Source organism: Camellia sinensis, chromosome 5, assembly GCF_055761805.1.
Source record: "Camellia sinensis isolate YWXY chromosome 5, ASM5576180v1, whole genome shotgun sequence".
Classification (NCBI taxonomy): domain Eukaryota; kingdom Viridiplantae; phylum Streptophyta; class Magnoliopsida; order Ericales; family Theaceae; genus Camellia; species Camellia sinensis.
Genome location: NC_138965.1, coordinates 149489983 through 149511100, shown reverse-complemented (window position 1 = coordinate 149511100; position 21118 = coordinate 149489983). Strand labels below are relative to the sequence as shown.

The 21118-nt window shown below is 36.1% G+C and overlaps 1 protein-coding gene and 1 pseudogene across 11 annotated transcripts in view; both read right to left on the bottom strand.

The window, feature by feature from the left end:
- The window catches only part of LOC114311562 (D-aminoacid aminotransferase-like PLP-dependent enzymes superfamily protein), a 32404-nt gene extending 14411 nt beyond the window's left edge, over positions 1-17993 (bottom strand). For 4 of the 10 annotated variants that reach the window (XR_014330315.1, XR_014330316.1, XM_082870127.1 and 1 more), the window contains exons 1-8: positions 17720-17972; positions 15647-15745; positions 15023-15094; positions 13968-14060; positions 10738-10830; positions 10384-10521; positions 4882-4940; positions 3697-3799 (exon numbers count right to left, since the gene is read on the bottom strand). Coding sequence is in view for 6 of the 10 variants with exons in the window: in XM_082870127.1 (XP_082726253.1) it covers positions 3697-3799; positions 4882-4940; positions 10384-10521; positions 10738-10830; positions 13968-14060; positions 15023-15094; positions 15647-15745; positions 17720-17815 (753 nt within the window). In the remaining 4 variants the exon portion in view is untranslated. Of the gene's footprint in view, positions 1-3696; positions 3800-4881; positions 4941-10383; positions 10522-10737; positions 10831-13967; positions 14900-15022; positions 15095-15646; positions 15746-17719 lie in introns of all 10 variants that reach the window. The other 6 variants (XR_014330317.1, XR_014330318.1, XM_082870130.1 and 3 more) reach the window with 4 other exon arrangements.
- Positions 5168-6634, bottom strand: LOC114266318 (small ribosomal subunit protein uS13z/uS13y/uS13x pseudogene; annotated as a pseudogene). Its single transcript, XR_014330319.1, has one exon. The product of XR_014330319.1 is annotated as a small ribosomal subunit protein uS13z/uS13y/uS13x pseudogene (transcript).
- Positions 17994-21118: the final 3125 nt, after the last annotated feature.

The following is a 21118-nucleotide window of genomic DNA, read 5'->3' as shown; positions in this document are numbered from 1 at the left end:
CAAAATGGGGTGGCCGAACGCAAGAATCGGCATCTTCTTGACATGGCTCGGTGCATGTGTTTTTTTATGAACGTGCCTCAATCCTATTGGGGCGACGCTGTTCTCACCGCTGCCCATCTTATTAATCGTCTCCCTACCCAGGTCTTGGACAAACAGGCTCCGCTTCACGTCCTCCTCGGTTCTCAGTCCTTGTTTTCTATTCCTCCCAAAATATTTGGTTGTGTCTGTTTTGTCCATAATCACTCTCCCTCTCGTGGTAAGTTGGACCCTCGCTCCCTCAAGTGTGTTTTCCTTGGTTATTCTCCTACTCAAAAGGGGTATAAATGTTACCACCCTTCCTCCCGTAAGTGGTTTGTGTCCATGGATGTCACTTTCTTTGAATCCCAGTCCTATTTCTTGTCCTCTCCGGTGTCCCCGTCCTCATTTCCGGGGGAGCCTTGGTGTGAAGTGAGTCCTGTGTCTCCTCTGGTAGAAGTGAGTCCTGTGCCTCCTATAGTAGAACCAGTTATTCTTGCACCCCCCTCTTCTACTGGAACTATAGAACCCACTGTCACCAAGAATAAGGATGGGCATGTTTATGTCCGGGACATCGACAGAAAACAAGTTAACTGGATACAAGGGACTGTTTCTGCTACTCCACTGCCATCTCCTGCTTCTGATGAGAGTCTAGGTAACTTTGAATCTCGTGAGTCCATTGATCTTGATGTTCCTATTGCCAAAAGGAAGGGTGTGAGATCTTGTACTCAACATCCTATCTCACAGTTTGTATCATACTCTCATTTGTCATCCTCATATAGAGCGTTTGTGTCCAATATTTCCTCTGTTAGCATTCCTAACCATTTTCAGGATGCTCTTGCTATCTCTGAGTGGAAACTCGCCATGATTGAGGAAATGAAAGCACTTAGAAAGAATGGCACTTGGGAATTGACTGAGTTACCTACGGGCAAACGACCTGTGGGCTGTAAATGGGTATATACTGTAAAACACAAAGCAGATGGGTCTATTGAGCGTTACAAGGCAAGACTTGTGGCAAAAGGGTTTACTCAGACATATGGCATTGATTATCAGGAGACCTTCGCACCCGTGGCTAAAATGAATTCAGTCAGAGTACTTCTCTCTCTCGCAGCTAATCTAGATTGGCCGCTTTATCAGTTTGATGTCAAGAATGCTTTTCTCCATGGTGACCTCGAAGAAGAAGTATATATGGACATTCCTCCGGGGTTTGAGGATCATCAAACAGAAGGGAAAGTATGCAAACTTCGGAAGTCATTATATGGTCTCAAACAATCTCCAAGGGCTTGGTTTGAAAGATTCACTCAGGCTATGTTTAAATATGGTTTCAAACAAAGTCAGGCAGATCACACATTGTTTGTGAAACATTCCTCATGCGGTCAGACTACAGCGCTTATTGTTTATGTAGATGACATAGTTCTTACAGGCAATGATAGTGAGGAAATACCTCTGTTGAAGAAATACTTAGCCAAAGAATTTGAAATCAAAGACTTGGGAAGCTTGAAGTATTTTCTGGGAATTGAAGTTGCTCGCTCTAAGGATGGGATATTTATCTCACAGAGAAAATATGTGCTTGACCTGTTGAAGGAAACTGGGATGCTTGGCTGCAAGGCATGTGCCACCCCACTGGAACCCAATCAAAAATTGGGAGATGATGCAGGAGGAGAAGTTGTGGATAGGGGGAGCTATCAACGATTAGTGGGTAAGCTCATTTACCTATCTCACTCCCGTCCTGATATTGCTGTTGCTGTCAGTGTAGTTAGTCAGTTTATGCATGCTCCTCATCAGATTCACTTTGAGGCTGTCATGAGAATCTTGAGGTATCTGAAGTCTGCTCCTGGTAAGGGTCTGTATTTTTCAAAGTATGACCATCTTCGTGTAGAAGCCTATACAGATGCTGACTGGGCCGGGTCAGTAACTGATCGGAGATCAACGTCAGGGTATTGCACATTTGTCGGCGGCAACCTAGTTACTTGGAGGAGTAAGAAACAAAATGTGGTTGCCAGGTCAAGTGCAGAAGCTGAGTTTAGAGCTATGGCACAAGGTGTGTGTGAACTTTTATGGATCAAATTATTGTTGAGTGATCTAGGTATTGCTCAGACGGACTCCATGCGGTTATATTGTGATAATAAGGCCGCCATCAACATTGCTCACAATCCCGTTCAACATGACAGGACAAAACATGTTGAGATTGATCGCCACTTCATTAAGGAAAAACTCACTAGTGGTACCATTTGTACTCCTTTTGTTCAGTCTGGTGAACAACTTGCTGACATTCTCACCAAGGGAATTGGGAATAAACCGTTTCATGACATATTAGGCAAGCTGGGCATGAGAGATATCTTCGCACCAGCTTGAGGGGGAGTGTTGGCATATTATAATCACCGAAAGTCTTAGTATTTTATTAGCCGAAAGGCTTGGGTCTGTAATCATTGTGATACCCTCAGGGATCATCTTGTAATTGACTTTGTTTGTAAACCCTAATCTTCATGTATAAATAAGGGGTGATATCTCATCATACCCTAAGCTGATTATTCAAAGCTTCACTAAGTTGTGCTTTCAGGTAGTACAACGCCGTTCGGAGCAACGCAAAGCTTGGTCACAAGGAGTACAGAAATAAAGAATATTTACTCCCCGTACATATAATAACAACAATCCAGCCCAACTTGGTTAGGCTTCTACCACCTAACTTTCCAAAAGTAATCAGGCACAAAGTGTGATGAGAACAGAACAAACAGGGAATCTAATATGGCAATGACGGTCTAAACTCAAAAATCATAGCAACTCTACTACAGAAGAAGATTTCATGTTTCTACCACAAAACTACTATCACCATGTATAAATAACACTATATCACAACAAATGCAAATCAAAATTTGAAAGAATCTTCATCAACCCTGTATGTCATTCAAGAAACATTTATGTTTCAAGATTTAGGGGGGCTTTGGTAAAGTTTACAATTTACTGTTTTTTGTTTACAAAAAACATGAAGCATTTTATGTTTATTTTTACTAAAAACAAAAACAAGCAAGGGAGTGGCCAGAGGGGGTCGCTGAAGGTGGTTTCTAGTAGTCGGAAGTGGTGGGGACTTGCCAAAGGTTGTTGGAGACAGCTGGAGATGACTCACTGGAGGTGATTTCCAACAGCTGGATGTAGTTGAAAAGGGAGGAGGGAGTGAAAAATTGCATACAATACAAGGGAAAACAACTATTTTTTGTTTCATATAATTTAGTAAATTTTAAAAACTAATCCCAATTTTTTTGGGGAAACAAAAATAGCAAATTTTTGCTTCTAGTTTTCAAAATTTTGTAAACATAAACATAAAAACAGTAAACATTACCAAAACGGGCCCAAATATTCATTTTATTTTGATGTTTGAAACATGGAATTCTTTTCAAATAAATTTTGGCATTGTGAGAAGACAGAGATATTTCAGAATAAGTCTTTTAGAAGTCCAGCATATTTATAGTATAGAATCAAATACCACTTAATAATGTCTAACACTATTTAAAAAGGATGGTCATCATCCGATTTTGTTCATCAAGATTTATAATTTTTTTTTTTTTAAAAAAAAAATTGTAGAGATATTTCCTTTTCAATGAGATTTGTAAGAAAACTTTTGTTTTTCATTGTGGGTAATTTGCACACATGTTCTTAATAAAACATGATGGTAAAACTACATACCGCAGGATACTTCCTTGCTCGTTTGAATCCTGTTGATTTATGTGCACTTCCATACCACCACGGAGCCCAAATGCCATCAACTGATTTTGGACCAGCTTGCCATCTGAAAACATTTGATTCAAATTTGTCATTTCAACATCAACACCAAGATTTAGAGGAAGATACAACAAAGGTTGGTTGCAAATTCAGAAATAAGGCTCTTGGTACTGGAAGTAAATAATCATAGCTGGTGCTTAACATGATCTTATGAAACACATTCATATCAAATTTGTATACTGCAAACAACTCCAGTGAGTTGAAGAAGTGAAAGGCAAGGATGTCGTTTTGGGAAGTCGAGAAACCAGATCTAGCTATTTACTTGGGGAAATTTGAAGTAGTACTTCAAAACATTAGAAGTAGGGAGAGAGGGGGGTTGTCACAATTGATAAGTCATTTGTAGAACTTATTTTTTAATTTGAAAGGGAAGCCCTGCCAGCCTCCATGACAATCTGGCACTGTTTATCACCTTCTTCCCATTATTAAAGAACAAGTACATTACAAACTTTTAGGTTTTGAAGGCTAGAAAGTTTTAAATGCACGTGACATAAGAAAGCATATTCAGTATTCTCTATAAAAAGTGATATGATGCAGCCAATTTGAATAGAAGAGAGTTGCTTTTGATCAATGAATATAGACAACTGCACTATAAGAAAAAGACTAGTGCAATGCAGAATGAAGCCTCTATTGTGAGTTTGAAGAATAAAAACCTTACGCTGTTGCATTAACACTCTTAATCCAATACATTGTATAATTAAAACAAGTTAAATAGTAAACTGACACTAATGAAATAACCACCAAAACTAAAAATTCGTCTTCACAGCTTCAAGTCTATAATAGCAACAGGAAGGCCAAAAAGAACCACAGATGAAACTGCAAAGAGGATATAACGCCTTATGAGTTAACTAAAGACATACTCCTGGTGCAATAGGTTTTGCATAGCCACCCCATTTTAAGTGCAAATATGTCTGTCTGAAATAAAATAACTTACAGATTCTGCTAGGAGAAAGCAAGTAAATGATGTTGGTTGAACACAACTAATAAATTTTTCCACACGCTTTCTCATGAAATAAAAAATAGCATTACCGACATGAATATCATACAGGCTAAATGACTAATAAAGTTTCAAATTAAATAGCTTTGGCATACTTCAGCATAGCAGGTTGAAACGGAATATCCAAGTCTTCACAAAGCTGACGTAAAGTAGCCTGAACATGAGCCAGAAGGATAAACTTTTATTAGTAAAACCAATGAATAAATAGAAAAATAAATTCTGCAACTTTTTACAAAATGAAGTACTGTTAAAATTCACCCACTATCACCTACCACACTTCACCTACTCTCCACCTACCACTACCACCTACCACACTTCACCTACTCTCCACCTACTCCCAAACACACTCCTATATAATAGGAATCCTTGTAATTGTAATATAGAACAACAACATATATCAATCAATAATACATAAATTTTTACATGGAATCAGAGCCAAGTTAAGACCTTAGTATTTCTCGCTTCACCGGCGGGCGGCAATCTCGCCTTGGCCGCCCGCCGGACCTCAACCTAGTCTGCTAAAATTCTCTACACAACCCTCACTTCTTCTCTCTCCTCCAAACCCAAGACCCAAAATTGGATCTGACCAAGACCTCTTTCTTGGACCAGTCTCTCTTGGGGTCAAATGACTTCTTCTCAATCCCCTTCCCATGACTTGCACCTTGCAAGAAAAGGAGACCTCCCAGAAGATCATTATCCAAAAATTTACTGAAATGATACACAGCAACACCACATCATCATCAAGCATAGAAGATTTGCACTTACAACAACAGGCGACAAGCTACGCGACAAATGAGCAGAGAGATTTGAATGATCTCAGTGAGAAGCTCTTGCTCAGAAACTCTTCAGGTTGTCAGATCAATGGGATTCAACTTCCAGATCATCTCTTCTTCGAAACACCAACAGTCTTTCCCCTGCGGCCAGTGGTCTTGGTATGCTGCCCACGCACCCTAAGACCCCAGTAGTGACGGAGACCACGATGGTTCCTGATCTTCTTCAATCGCTCAAAGTCGTCCCTCAGCTTCATGTCCAGTGCATTGGATGTCACCTGAGAGAACTTCCCATCCTTGTAGTCTTTCTTCCTGTTCAGAAACCAGTCTGGAATTTTGAACTGGCGAGGATTTGCAACAATTGTCATCAGGTTATCCAGCTCCTGATTTGTAAGCTCACCAGCCCTCTTGTTCATGTCGACATCGGCTTTCTTGCAGACGATGTTGGCAAAACGACGACCGATACCTTTGATAGAGGTCATTGAAAACATGATCTTCTGTTTTCCATCGACGTTCGTGTTCTGCACACGAAGAATGTGCTGAAACTCTTCATTTGCAACAAGCGACATGGCTAGGGTTTCAGATCGAGCTCTGCTGAAGTTCTTCAACTCGCTGCTGCGGGCTGAACAGATAATCTTGGACTTTACAAAGACAGCCCACACTCCACTTTCTCTTATTTTAATATATCTCTATATATATATATATATATCTATGTTTATTTTATATATATATACATCTCCCTTTCTTTATTTTTTTTTTCTTTTCACCCCTGCTCCATCATTCCACCGCCCACTTCATACTTATTTATTATTATTATTATTATTATTATTATTATTATTATTATTATTATTGTTTATTCTACTTTTTGACAGGTTATTATTGACACTACCAACCCATCATTCCACCGCCCACTCCATACCTATTTATTATTATTATTATTATTATTATTATTATTATTATTATTATTAAAAAAAAAAAAAAACCAAACACCATTGCAAACAATTTACAAATTTGCACCACCACTCATATTTTATTCATCTCAGGGCACAACCCCGATCACACTTTTACACAAAAAAAAAAAAAAAAAAAAAAAAAAACCACATCCACCGGCGGGATTTTTTCTTCTCTACTCTGCCGCAGGTCTCTTCTTCTTTCCTCCATCCTGGGCGGCCCTTGACGGTGCTGCCTCCGTGTTGCTTCCTAGACCACCAAGCAAGTTGCCTCCTCCCTGCTCCTCCACTCCAGCATATGGTGGACCTCCAAATCGGAACATCACGGTGGCCTTCCGCTTCAGCTCCTTGTTTTCTGCCTTTAGCACACTCATCTCTGCTCGCGCATCCTTATACATGCGTTGGAGCAGAGCCAGTTGGGCGTTTAACTGCTGCACCTCATTTGTCCTACTCTGTAGCCGGTTCGACAAATTTGTGACCGCCGTCATGGTTTCCACACATGACTTCAAAGTATTCTGATTGGCCTCCACATCCGACTGCACTGCCATTCTTTGCTCCACCGACCGCATCGGAAAGTTCAACGAAGCAAACTCCGGGGCGCTTGGTTGAGGTTCCAGTGCCACCGCACCAGTTCTCTCTCTTGTTGACTCGTTGAGGTTGGGAAAGAGGGTGAGCAGCCCGCGGGAAGACGAAGCCATTTTTCTGGGCTACAAAGTGTTCCACAGTTTCTCTCTCCGCAGAGGCAGAGTTTTTCAGAGAAGGGTTGGTTTCAGAGGTTTCAGAATGGTATGCCTCAGCCTCAGCCTTCGTCTTGGTTAAATAACCAAGGCAGCCACGCGTATCGCGCGCCACTTGACGCCAGACGACAAACGGGCGCGCCAACCAAGACACTCACGTGCCTCGCCATCATGTCCGGCACACCTTTTGATGAATTGGGCACGCCTTTTGAAAAATTGGGCACACCTTTTTGAGGGTGCAAGTTTCTACAAGGGTCCGACAAGACTCTGTAAACTGTCCCGACATTGATTCCGGTTAGCTCCTTTAAGGGTCCGACAAGACTCTGTAAACTGTCCCGACATTGATTCCGGTTAGCTCCTTTATGGGTCCGACAAGACTCTGTAAACTGTCCCGACATAGATTCCGGTTAGTTTCTACAAGGGTCCGACAAGACTCTGTAAACTGTCCCGACATAGATTCCGGTTAGTTTCTACAAGGGTCCGATAAGACTCTGTAAACTGTCCCGACATTGATTCCGGTTAGTTTCTACAAGGGTCCAGCAAGACTCTGTAAACTGTCACAACAACTGTCACAACATTGTCTGCTACAACGGTCCGACATGACCCCATAAACTGTCTTCTACATCGGTCTGACACCGCCATCCAATGTCCTCTACACCGTTATGACACTACCATACAGTGTCCTCTACAACGTTATGACACCCCCATACAGTGTCCTCTACAACGTTATGACACCCCCACACAGTGTCCTCTACAACGTTATGACACCACCATTCAGTGTCTTCACCAATGGTCTGACACGACCATACAGTGTCTCCTATCCTTTTTTATTTTTATGTATTTTCTTGTTTTGTAACTCTCTCCAAACTCAAGTTGGTTAGTTCCTATCCCCCTTGAGTTTGCGGGGGGCTGTTAAAATTCACCCACTATCACCTACCACACTTCACCTACTCTCCACCTACCACTACCACCTACCACACTTCACCTACTCTCCACCTACTCCCAAACACACTCCTATATAATAGGAATCCTTGTAATTGTAATATAGAACAACAACATATATCAATCAATAATACATAAATTTTTACAAGTACTTTGAATAAGGCAAAGTAGAACAAATGAACAAGTTAATCCTTTGCACAAGGCAAAGTACAACTAATGCAAACTAATCATCTGAAAAGGTTGTTTGGGCTAAGAGAAATATATGCATAAACAAGATATCCAGGTCTAGCCTCAAATATTGGATTAGTCTAAAGGTTTGTCCACCTCCTAGGAGCCAGAACCTTCTTCTCAAGCATCATCTTTGACACAATTTTAAATGGCAAAAGTAAAACTGAAATGAAGTCTTACAAATATTATTCATCATTAATGATAACCCAAAGGCGCTTTAGAATTAAGCAAACCAGGAAGTAACCTGACTAACTATTCAACAAATTGCTTCACCATACTGTGTCACAGACTTTCAAACAGTTGAATGTACATTATGTTATTCTGTGTTACAAGAAACGGCGTAGGTGCATTAGAAGTTTGAGGAAAGAAATATAAGAAGCACAAAAGTTTGAAAATCAAGACAGTTTAAAGACAAGGCAACTAAGGACCTTGTATTACCTATTTAACAATTGGCCAAATCACTCTTTATGTTTATATTATGTTTGGATATCGCTGGTCATTCTATATGTTTTTTATTAGTCAAAGATGAGGCCCACTTGGGATCTTGTATCTTTATATATGGGTTAATTAGGTTAATATGGGTTTTGCCAGTCAAAGTCTCTTAATTGCAACACATGGAATCCGAGTACTAATCAAGTTAAAGTTATTTGTAAGTATATATATGTAACTTTGCAATTCTTTCCATTCAAGAAAAATCAGTATGAAAATATCCGAGCATCGCTTAAAGAGCTCTTGGGATTGTATAAATCATGATACAATTCTAGGTACTTAAATATGATCACTATCTGATTCGTCTATTATCTTCTTCTCTTTAATTTCTGCTTTTTTTTTCTTTTTCTTCATAAGCTTTCAAATTCCACAACCAGATCCAATTCACCCCTTTCCCAATCCCTTGCCTACTCCAATTAGTCAACCCTAGCACCCAATAGACCAAATTACCTATAGCTCCCTTACACATGTACTGTTCACAGAGCAGGAACTGACAAAACATTCCTCTTTTTGCCCAAGTACAGCCTCAAACAGTAACCACAGTCCTAAATCCATACTAAACTTTGCAACTCCGTATTCTTGTCAAACCTTTCACCAAACTATTTGTAATATCAACCTCTAAAGAAATACGTAAATCACTTTAGGCTAAAAAGCGGACACTTCTGACATTTCTAAGAAGGCTGTGTGTCCAAGTCGAACACTGACACTCTTCAGGCACTTCCTAGCACTTGTTGGAAACTTTCCAACACGTGTTAGACATTGTTCCAAACTTTAACTATTATTTTTTTAAATTTTTACATGAACCACTTCGGACACTTGAGGATACACATATCCATTGCTTAGACATACATAAAACTAATTATACGTTTGGACAGATTAACTTAGAATGTAATGATAAAAGATAAACAATATAGATTTATAGGCATAGTGTTATGTTGGATTTATTTTATTTATCTTTGAATCAAAAATCCATACGAATATATAAAACTATCTATTATGTGTGTCCCCCATGTATTGTGTCCTACATTTTTTTAAAATTGTAGTGTCGGTGTGTCCATGCCCATAAACATCCATTGTGGAGATATAGATTGAAGAAGGGTATCCTCCATACTAGCCTCCATTGTTCCATTGCTCTTCATATTGCATCAAAGACATCAGCCGCCAAGGAATAAGATGAACCAACAATCAACAACGTGGAGGGAGGAAAATGCACTTAAAATTGGAAAAGAAAAGTCTGTATTGATTACTTCTTCTTTTCTCTATTGCACTAAGATAGTTTGTGGATATCTAAACTGAATATTCATGTTAAGGTTTACATTATTATGATCCTGTCAATAGAATTTAATATCAAAACTAGCACACATTCTTTCCAGGAGCAGCATAGAATCCCATGCTTTATGTAGCTGGAAAAGGAAAAAAGATAAAACACGAAAAAGAAAACACTTCAAGCTTATCAGGCTAATTCAAAAAGATCTAGGAACCTCGGGATTTTCTTGAAGTTCTGATGCATCAATGACTGCTGGGGGCTTTCCCAATTCACAAAGCTCACTGTATATGGAGACCAATTCTCCCAATCCTAGCTCGAGAAACGATGGGGGCACGACCTTGTCAAAAGATGGCTGACAACATTCAACAGATTAAAATTAAGTCATGGAAATGATGAAAATCAAAACCAATATATTAATATAGATAGTCAACAGGATACGGAATTAATATATTTATAAAATTTTCAAAAATAGATAATTTACAGGAAATGATACAATATAAAGGAAAAACTATTTAAGGGGCCTATCATCTAAGATAAATGACAAATAGAGGTTACAAAAACGACTTACCAAAATACTAAGTGGATTTCGTATTAATATGAAGTGCTTTCCATTTTTTATCAAATCATCAGACAAACCAGGTACGCGTTGTTTTGAGATATGCTGTAAAGAGGAAAAATGAGAACAAGTTTGTGAAGTGATATAGTTTGAAAGTGAATCAGTTCCTGCACAACAGATTAGCATGTGGAAATGACTGACACTTTCTGCATGCAACCAGTAAAATGAAATCTTGGGATTAGCTGAACCACATATAATTTTACTGAAACCAACCATAACTGAGACCAATGAAAGCTCACCAAAGTTCAGAAAAACTCAGGATTTTATTTACTAACAAATTTTGTGAACATATTACACTTTCAGAATTTCTAAGATTAAGATGCTGTGGTAGTGTAGTATTATGATTGATTTATAAATCATGAACTCAAGGAAATTTATATGACCAGTTATCAATCTTTATCCAAATATGCACACGTTAATGTACCTTTCGGGAAATACAATTTAGAAACATAAGAGTTAAAACACTGTGTATTTACTTCAATTGGTGACCCCCAAAAGTGTATCTAATAGACTGTAATTTGGCTGACTTTTTTTAGGCGTCATACTTTAGTAATAATAAAGGGATTCAAATGATCAGAAATTTGCTAACATAAGAGACTGAGTTACAGCTCCATCAAAGGCTAGTCCCGAAAATTCAGAAAATATTGAAACAAGTTCAGGAACATAGGCATTTTGGAGTTGCTTTACTCTTCATCAATTTTAGAAGGAAACGATAGTAGGCATATGTAACAACCCTCATACTGTTTACTGATTAATGACTGATTGATTACCGATTACTGCTAAACGGGACTGATAATTGAACTGATTAAAAGTACTGAACTGACTGACTGAAATTGGAAACCGAATTGATTGAGTATATGTTAGTTAAATTGCATTTTATCTGTTTGACTGTATGATTATCTGTTCATGTTCATATGTTTAAACTGCTAATTGAAGGCCTTAGCGGCGGCCGAATCCGAAACCGATTAGTGTTCTATGACCCTCATAATTTATGTGATTTTATAGTACAATTATCTGAAAATTTACTAGGTATGATTAAATTAGATTAAATAAGCTAATTAAAGAGTTGGACTTAATTACCGAATTGCCACCCTTAGTGGCCCACTCAATACACACACTTGAGCCTTATGTACACACTTGAAGAACATTTCATCAGCCATTTTCTTGCTCTAGCTGACCAAGAGAGGGAGAGAGTGAGAGAACTTGGAATTCATCTTGAAGAATTGCTTGGATTGAAGTGTAGATTTCACATTGAGCTTCTCTATCCTAAATACAAGACTTAAGGTAGCTCCATTGTCTTCTTGTTCATGTTTTGAGTGGATTCTTGCATGGTTCATGTCATATTGATGGAGTTTAGAGCCAATCATGGGTTAGATGTTGAATTGAAGCTTGATTGTTGCATGCATGTGGCCATTCTTGAGTTTTGAGGTTGTAAGTTCATGTTTCCTCACATGCATGTCCATAATTTTGTAATGGTCCATGATTTCATCATGTTTTGAAAAGAATTGGCTCTTTAGAGCATCAAATCGAAGCTTTGAAATGGTTTGAATTCGTGCATGTTTGCATGTTCATCTTGTGCTTGGAAAATGGCTTGAAATTGGGTTTGAATTAAACACCCTTGGACTTTGATTTCTCAAATTGAGTTTTGAATCGTGTTATTCCATGTGTTTATAAGAGTTTTCCAGAAAATGGGCCCAAGAGGATTGGTTTTGATGCTTTTGAGCTTGGTTTTGAACCTGGAGCTCGAATCTGGGATTTCCAGATTTCAGTCGTCCGCTCGAGCGGGGGAAGTGCCGCTCGAGCGGGAAAATCGAGCTTCCAGCATCTTGCACTGTTTTACAGTCCGCTCGAGCGGAGGATTGGGCGCTCGAGCGGAGTCATGTCTCAAGCTCGAGCGGGCGTCGAGCGGGGATTCCACCCATCCAGTACTTTTACAGTACGCTCGAGCGGGAAAGTTTACGCTCGAGCGTGTACCTTGTTTGCCTGTACGCTCGAGCGGGGAAACCTGCGCTTGAGCGGGACTCTGTTTTTCTGAAAATCCTGAAAATGCTTTTAAATGTGCATCTTTGCATCCTCATCCCATTCTAGGCATTCTTAGGCCTAGTTTAAGGCATCGTGTTGAGGATATAGATGTAGAACACACCAAGGCATTAGGAATTAAGTTATTACCGTTCCCAACTGTGTAGCTTAGTGTGTGTTCAACCTGTGAACTGTGTAGGGTTGGCAACTGGGGAGACACGCTCTAGCATACTGTAGCCCAGAACTCTGTGAGTAACAATTGTGTAAAGATATGTTCAACTGATATCTTTTGAATACTGAACTGAACTGTTTACTGAACTGGTATTACTGAATGAATGTATGTCCTTTATTTCTGAACTGTACTGTGGCATCCTTAGTACCTACTGTTTACTGTTACTGTTACTGTTACAGAGATCTCTGTCGGTTCTCTCGTGGAGCCACTACTGTTTACTGACTGATGGCCATCATTACTGTTCGGTCTTTCAAGACCTACTGTTACTGTTATGCTAATGGATGTACCACATATGACTGTTTACTGTACTGAACAACTGAAATACTGATTGAATTGAACTGTTTTCATTACCGTAAGGACATTCATTCTAAACCCCTTTACGCTTTATGTTATTCATTGGGCTTTAGCTCACTGTTTATATATATATGTAGGTGCTCAGCCACCAGATCGGAGCTAGGAGCGTGGGTTAGACTCCAGTTTTGTCAAGCCAGCCTATGTGCCTCACTGCGAGGTTCCGAGCCTACCTGTTAAGGCTTAGGGGTCTTTTACAATTCCCCCTTCTGTACTGTTTTACTGTTCTGTATAGACCGAGTGTTACTGTACTGTTATCAAGGGATTAGGTCCCTGTACTGTGTGACTGTAAATTTTGTATAGACTGTACTGTTTGTATATGTATGAATGCATGAAAAATCTTTTTGGCATACAGACTGTCACAGCTCATTGGACATTGTTTATTTACTGTATTGGCTTCCGCCAGGCCCTGTACTCTGTTTTACTGTATTACTGTTCTGCAGGCCTTCGGTAATCTCAGATTACTGGCCGGTTACGGTGCTAAACCCATAGGGCCGGGTTTGGGTCGTGACAGCATAGGTGGAACCTGAATACAAAGAAAATTACCTACGCAGTTCATTCACAGAGAGGAGTATTTGACCTTCTCAAAATCCAAGTTAAATTCTGTCAGGAGATCAATGCTGGATTTTTCCATTTCTCTACTCAGAAGAATTCTATCAGGTATGTTTTGTCTCTGCTCAAAGAATCAGTAAGTCCTCCACTTTAGCACTACAGAGTCTCTTCCACTATTTTGTGAATTTTGTCCTTTTATCTGGCTCTTTTAGGGTTGTTCATTGGGAGTTACATGGTCCAGTAGTATTTTCTTTAGCAATTTTGAAGAAAATAATAATAATAATTTAACTTGCTTTTAGTAAATTAATATTAACTTATTAAAAATAATATTTTTTAGATAACAATATGGTACTTCTATTTTATTTTTCTCTGTTTTTTGACAAATATCTACTTGTCTAGTCAAGTATTAAGTATCTTGTGTTGTTGATTTAGACCTACTTTCACCCGTTAAAGTTTAAAGTTTTCTACTATAGACAAGTTCTTTGAAAACTTAAAAGTAGTAATTAAATATTTAAACTAAAATGGTTAGTTACGAAAATATTTTATACATATTTTAACTCCACTCTGCTTTTTATATACATTAAGTACTGAGGATTATACAATTTCTATGCTTTTTACCTTTCAAAGAACCTTACTTTTGTAATTTTAAGGACTATACACTGTTTGGTGTCTTGTTCTCACAAGATATTTGTGTTTGCTATAACTATATTTATTTTTCTGCCTATTTTTATAGATGTTAAACACTCAATTCATATCCCAATTTGACAACTATGGAAATGATATTTACAACTAAGATTTTTTCCACATACTTTCATCATATTCTTTTCCTCATTGTTTTCCATGTTAACAACACAAAGTCTGATGATTTCCCTTGCATTTTCTTTTCCTTTTCCTCAAAAAATTGATGAACCAAACAGAGGATTAGTAATCTTATCCGAGGATGGACAATCATGAATAATTCTGCAGATTGACAAAATTATTCCAAAGCATGATTTTACTAAAGAAGAAAAATAGCACAGAATTTTGTAATAGGTCATGAAACATGAGCGATCTTGAGTAATTGATAGAGAAGCTTATGGTTACCTTACAGAACCGATATTTATTTTCTCCTGGGCCAAAAATGATATCTTTCACAACTTTATTCCCATCAGATTCCTATTCATGTCATACAATCAACTCCAACAATATGAGATACAAAGATAATGAGAAAAGTACATAGTCTAATGTCAAATAAAAATAATAAAAACAGCAGTGATAAGCAAATATATAAAATATCAAAACAAAATATGTACCAATAATAGATAATACAAGCCTAACAGATACAAAACAAACCCCTATTTAGACCTTCCACTAGTTCTTTTGATCACCAGTGGTCTGAATGAACTTGATGTGGAAATTTAGTAATTTTCTTCATTAAAGAAAATTCATTTGTTCAGTGTCATAGGCCTGCCAATTTAAACTGGAAATTTTCCTCTTATCAAATAATGTCACTAATAAAATGATATTACTTTCTTGCAAGAGTTCAAAAACATTAAACTAAAGCTACTCTCAACATATAGGTGATTAGAAAACAAACAATCTCATTGTATAACCTGAGTAGAAAACAGACAATATCACTTTAGCTGGACTGAGAAAAATTCAATAAAGCTTTAGAAAATAGGATTGAAAAGGTGGAAATGCAGAGAGTGATGCATCATCTAACAATACCATTTTTGATAGAACTTCTTCTCTGTAGGGCCTTCCGACACCAGTTACATGAAGGAAATTTGCGTACAAGGGTTCATCAAGCACTTCTATATCATCCCTCTGTGCGAACCCAAAAAAAGTTAGGAAAAAGGTATATTAATTTATTAACCAAGAAACAAAGCACATTGGCATCATCATAAAATGAATGTTGTTATGGTTAGTTCCCTTCAGTAGAACATTCAGAAAAACATGATTTTGAGCTTCCTAGTCAATCAAGCCAAATCATAACCTGAGATCATGTAATGCAATTGCACAAATTGAATCAAGAACCCATTCACCAATTTATCAAAACATATAAGCAACAAACATTCTTTCATCAATTTATGTGCCTAATATACTGGATTCAATTGCTTCAAAGAAATTACAAAGCAGGCTTTTGAATTTAGGAGCAAATAATTTGGAAGAAAAAAACAAGTGAAGTTAAGCTAAAAAGTAAAGTTTCAAAATTTCATAGTTGATACTGTAAATTGTAACATATTTCCCATTAATAACAAAGTTAAAAGTGATGATTTCAAAAATAGGGGATTCCTGTTCAAATTTATAAAAGTATCATATAATGATATGAAGGATCCATAATAATCCCAACATGATCATATAATTCAAAGCACAGATACAGCAGATTCACATCCTGTTTGGTTGTTTATATAATAAATAATAAATTAAATTATTAAAAAAATAATAAGGAGAAAAAAAAAAAAAAAGTGAACTGGAACACTTTCCAATTGACTCGTTTAAAATTTAGATAATTGGATGTGCTTGGCTGTTAAAGAGAAACAACACAAAAATCAATACGTTTACTTCTTGTGAAAATTTAAATTTGTTTATTTCATCTAAAACACAACATTACCTAATCTAAAATTGGAAGAGTAGCCTACACAAAATTTTGAATTCCCTTATTTGTTTCTCAGATTTTAAAATAGTTAATAACTTATTCCAAAGTTAAATTTCAATTTGCACAACCCATAGAGTTAGAGTCAACCACTCCCCATAGTTTTTTTCTTTTCTCTTTGGGTGATTTTAATCAACACAAGCTCATCTAATTATCGTAAAAATATAAAATAAAGACAGAGAACTACACATTAATTGAGTTGCAGTCAACACAAACTCATCTAATTATCAAAAAATAATAACTAAAAACAGAGAATTACAAATTACTTAAGTTGCATATGAGGGCATCTCCAGCCTTACCCTTTACCCATATCAAATTCAAATTTGAGTAAACAACCCTCCAAAACTATCTCCATTCCTTCATTGTTTTACTCAATTTTTTTACTCAAATAACAAGAAAAACTCAAATGTTTACTCAAATTTTTCAAAGCTATTTTGTGACTTTGAAATTTAACACCTTGCCATTAGTGAATCTTTATACTTAAATCCAACTTTATATAAAATGTAAAGGGTTAATTACACTTTTCACCCATGTAGTTTGACCCAAATTTGAACAATTTGGTCCCAACATTTGAAGTCTTGTTTCAAGTTGGTCCTCTCATCTAAATTAAAATTAACAATTTTACAGCACTTCCGTATAAATTAAAAGTTAATTAAAAATTTTGGGACACTTTTCAATTTCTGAGCTGTACACATAGACAAAATTAACAAAAATTTAGACGGGAGAAACTAAATTGAAATTAGACTTAAACGGTAAGGAACAAATGGTTCAAAGTAAAACTTGAGTCAATCAAACTATAATAGTTAAAAGTGTAATTAATCCAAATTTTAATTTGGATTACAGATTACTCAAAAACCTCTCCAACCCTTGACTCAAAAGTCTATCAAATCGAGTTTTACCCTCTCTTTTCTTTTTTTTTTTGAACCCAAATCAAAGGAGACACAAATGTTTACTCAAATTTTTCATAACCATTTTGTAGCTTTCAAATTTACAAGTCTACCATTACTGAAGCTTTTAGTCAAACATACACTTGAATCTGAATTTGTCCATTAGAGTGCTTTCATAAGAGTTGGAAATGGCCTCATATCAAGCTTTCACTCAAAAATTTTAAAGAGAGAAAGAGAAAGAGAGAGAGAGAGAGGTACCTGAGCAAAAGAGTACATGAGAACGGTACTGAGAGATCTAGGAGCAGACCATGAGTGAATCACCTCTACCAACTCTTCCTCTTTCCTTGCTTCCATTTTCGACTCCCGATTGTTTCGCGCATCAACCAACGGGGCTTTTCCCAAATTAAACCAAATTAGAAACCTAAGTTATCAAATTAGTCTAAAGCGCCGAGCGCTATTATAAACGATTTCATTCTTTCCAGCCCCTCCCGCGAAAAATTCGGGAAATAGTAAAAAAAAAATTATAAATCACGCTTTTAATGATTAAGACGTGATTATAAATTATATTTTTAAGTTAATTATAAAACATGGTTTTAAATTACACTTTTAAGTAAAATAATTTTTTATTTTTTTTTCAAAAAATGTAATTTCTAACCACGTTTTCTTAATTAAACTGTGATATAAAAAAAGCGTGATTAGAAGCCACGCTTTCAATAATGCACCAAACACACGCACTCACAAACACCCTCTCTCTCTCTCTCCGAGACAAACACACATGACTCTCACGCACAGTCACACTCCATATATATATATATAAATTTTAATATATATTTATAATTTATTTTTTTTAAAAAAAATAAATTTTATCCCTAAACAGTAAAATAAAAAAAAATTAAGAATTAAAATAAAAAAGTAATCATTTTATGTAGGTGATTATTATTTGCTATTATAAATTATTATTATATATATTTAATATTGGTTTCAATTTTATGAAATAAAATTTATACATATATTAAATTATAAATATATATTAAAGTTTATATATATATATATGGAGTGTGAGTGTGTGTAAGTCATGTATGTGTGTGTCAGAGAGTGAGAGAGAGAGAGAGTGTGTGTGTTTGTGAATGCGTGTGTTTGGTGCATTATTGAAAGCGTGGTTTCTAACCACGCTTTCTTTACAACATAGTTTAATTAAGAAAGCGTGGTTAGAAATCATGTTTTCTAGAAAAAAAAAAAAATTTATTTTACTTAAAAGCGTGGTTTGAAATCACGTTTTATGATTAATTTAAAGCGTGGTTTGTAACCACGTCTTCATAATTAAAAACATAGTTTGTAACCACACTTTTACTATTTCATAAATTTTTCGCGGGAGGAGCTGGAAACAGTGAAAGCGTGGTTTGTAATAGCGCTTTAGCCTAGTTTGAGAATTCTGCCCAAACTAGGCCTAGTTTAGAAAATAAGTTGCTAACTTAATTTAATTTGAAAAAAGCCCCTCAACCAACACGGGCTACTTGCACAGGATTTTTTTTTAAAATTTTATTTTGATTTTAGTTTTTGAATTTAAAGTAGTGTTTGCTTTGATGAAATAAAAATATAATAGGATGATTCTTTCTTGGGGTTAAAAATATATAATAGAATGATTCTTTCTTGGGGTTAAAAAATAATATACTCCATTTCACCTAAATAATGGCATTTGACTTTTATTTTAATTAATTAAACATTATTTAAAATTATTATCACAAAATAATATTATTATAATTAAAAGTAGTGTTTACTTTGATGAAATAAAAATATAATAGAATGATTCTTTCTTGGGATTAAAAAATAATATACTCCAGTTCACCTAAATTTAATGGCATTTGACTTTAATTTTAATTAATTAAATATTATTTAAAATTATTATCACAAAATAATATTATTATTTATGTAATTGAATGGAATAAACTATTAGGATTTAGTTTTTCTCTAGTTAAAAATTAAACTGGATACAATTTAAGTCTCTGATTGAGAAGAACTATTAAACAGAATATTCTTACCGAAAAGAGTTTATGAAAATATAGTCCAGTTGAATTTTTTTTAAAACTCTTACCGATAAGAATCTTCAATTTGATGATTCTTTCTACCCTGAATCTTTCATTTAATGACTCTTCCTAGTCAAAAACTTCAACTTTGTGATTCAATTAAAATTCTAACTTAAGACAAGTCATACTTAAATATTAAACAACTAAGTTAATTGGATTTTGCAATCTCAAGATTAGGTCTTAATTATTTTAAAACAAATTACCAAAATTATGCTTTTTAAAAAAAAAAAGCAAATGCGATTTTGTTACGAAATAACAGATATTCAACTAATCTGATTGAAGTTCAAATTAGAAGGCAAATTCTAGGGGCTTTTCCCAAATTAAGCCAAATTAGCAACTTATTTCCCAAACTAGGCCTAGTTTGGACGGAATTCCCAAACTAGGCTAAAACGTGGTTCACAACTACGCTTTCAACGTTTTTGTGGCTGTCACGCTAAAATTTCCTGAAATCGTAAAAGCATGTCTCCAAACCACGCTTTTAATTAAGAAAGCGTGGTTACAAACCACGCTTTTAATTAATTTTTTTTTTTTATGAAAGCGTTGTTATGAACCACACTTTTAACTGATTTTTTTTTTCTTCTGAAAACATAGTTGTGAACCACGCTTTTAACTGATTTTTTTTTTCTTCTGAAAACGTGGTGGTGAACCACGCTTTTAACTAAAAAAAAATTTCTTCTGAAAAACGTGGTTGTGAACCGCGCTTTTACTGTTCATAAAAGAAAGCGTAGATGATAACCACGCTTTTAACCAAAATCCGTTTTTAAGTGAAAGCGTGGTTCGTAACTACGCTTTTACACTTAGCTTTTTTCGATTTCACTCTCGCTCCCTGCTTTCACTCTCGCTCTTACTGCTTTCACTCTCGCTCTGCTCGAGCTCCCTCTACTCTCAGACTCTCTCTCTGCTCGTACACTCGCTCTCTACTCTCACTCTCTCTTTCTGCTCTCTCTCCGTCCGTGGGTTGCTCTCTCTCGTTGGTATGGCGTCTGTCTCTCTTTGTTGATCTACTTTTAGGCGTTTATTGTGTTTGTGAAAATGTGAATATGGGTACAATGTAGGTAGAATAGGGTTCATGAATGTGAAAATGCTGTGAAATCAGAAATCATAAATTAGGGTTAGGGTTTTGAATTGTGAAATCAGAAATTAGGATTAGGGTTTTAGAAATTAGGGTTTTGAATTGTGAAATCAGAAATTAGGATTTGGAAAAAAGAAATTAGGGTTTTGAATTGTGAAATCAGAAATTAGGGTTAGGGTTTTAGACTTGGTAGTTTAAGAGAATGATGAAAGGCTATGTGATTAAAAAGACATGAATGATAAAAAATGAAGTAAAAGAATATATATTTATATTATTGTATAAATTTGATCCATGCAAATAGCTCAATAGATCTTCCATATAGATCCATGCATGTTATCTACCACTAAAATACACACTATGATCATTCACTCTGCTTAAAATCTTTGATGCAAGTATGGAAATTGCAAACCAACAAAAGACTTTGCAGGTAGGCCCTCAGTTATCTTGAATATTTTCATATTTTGAAGTTACCAATATATGTAGGAGATTTGTCTTAGACAT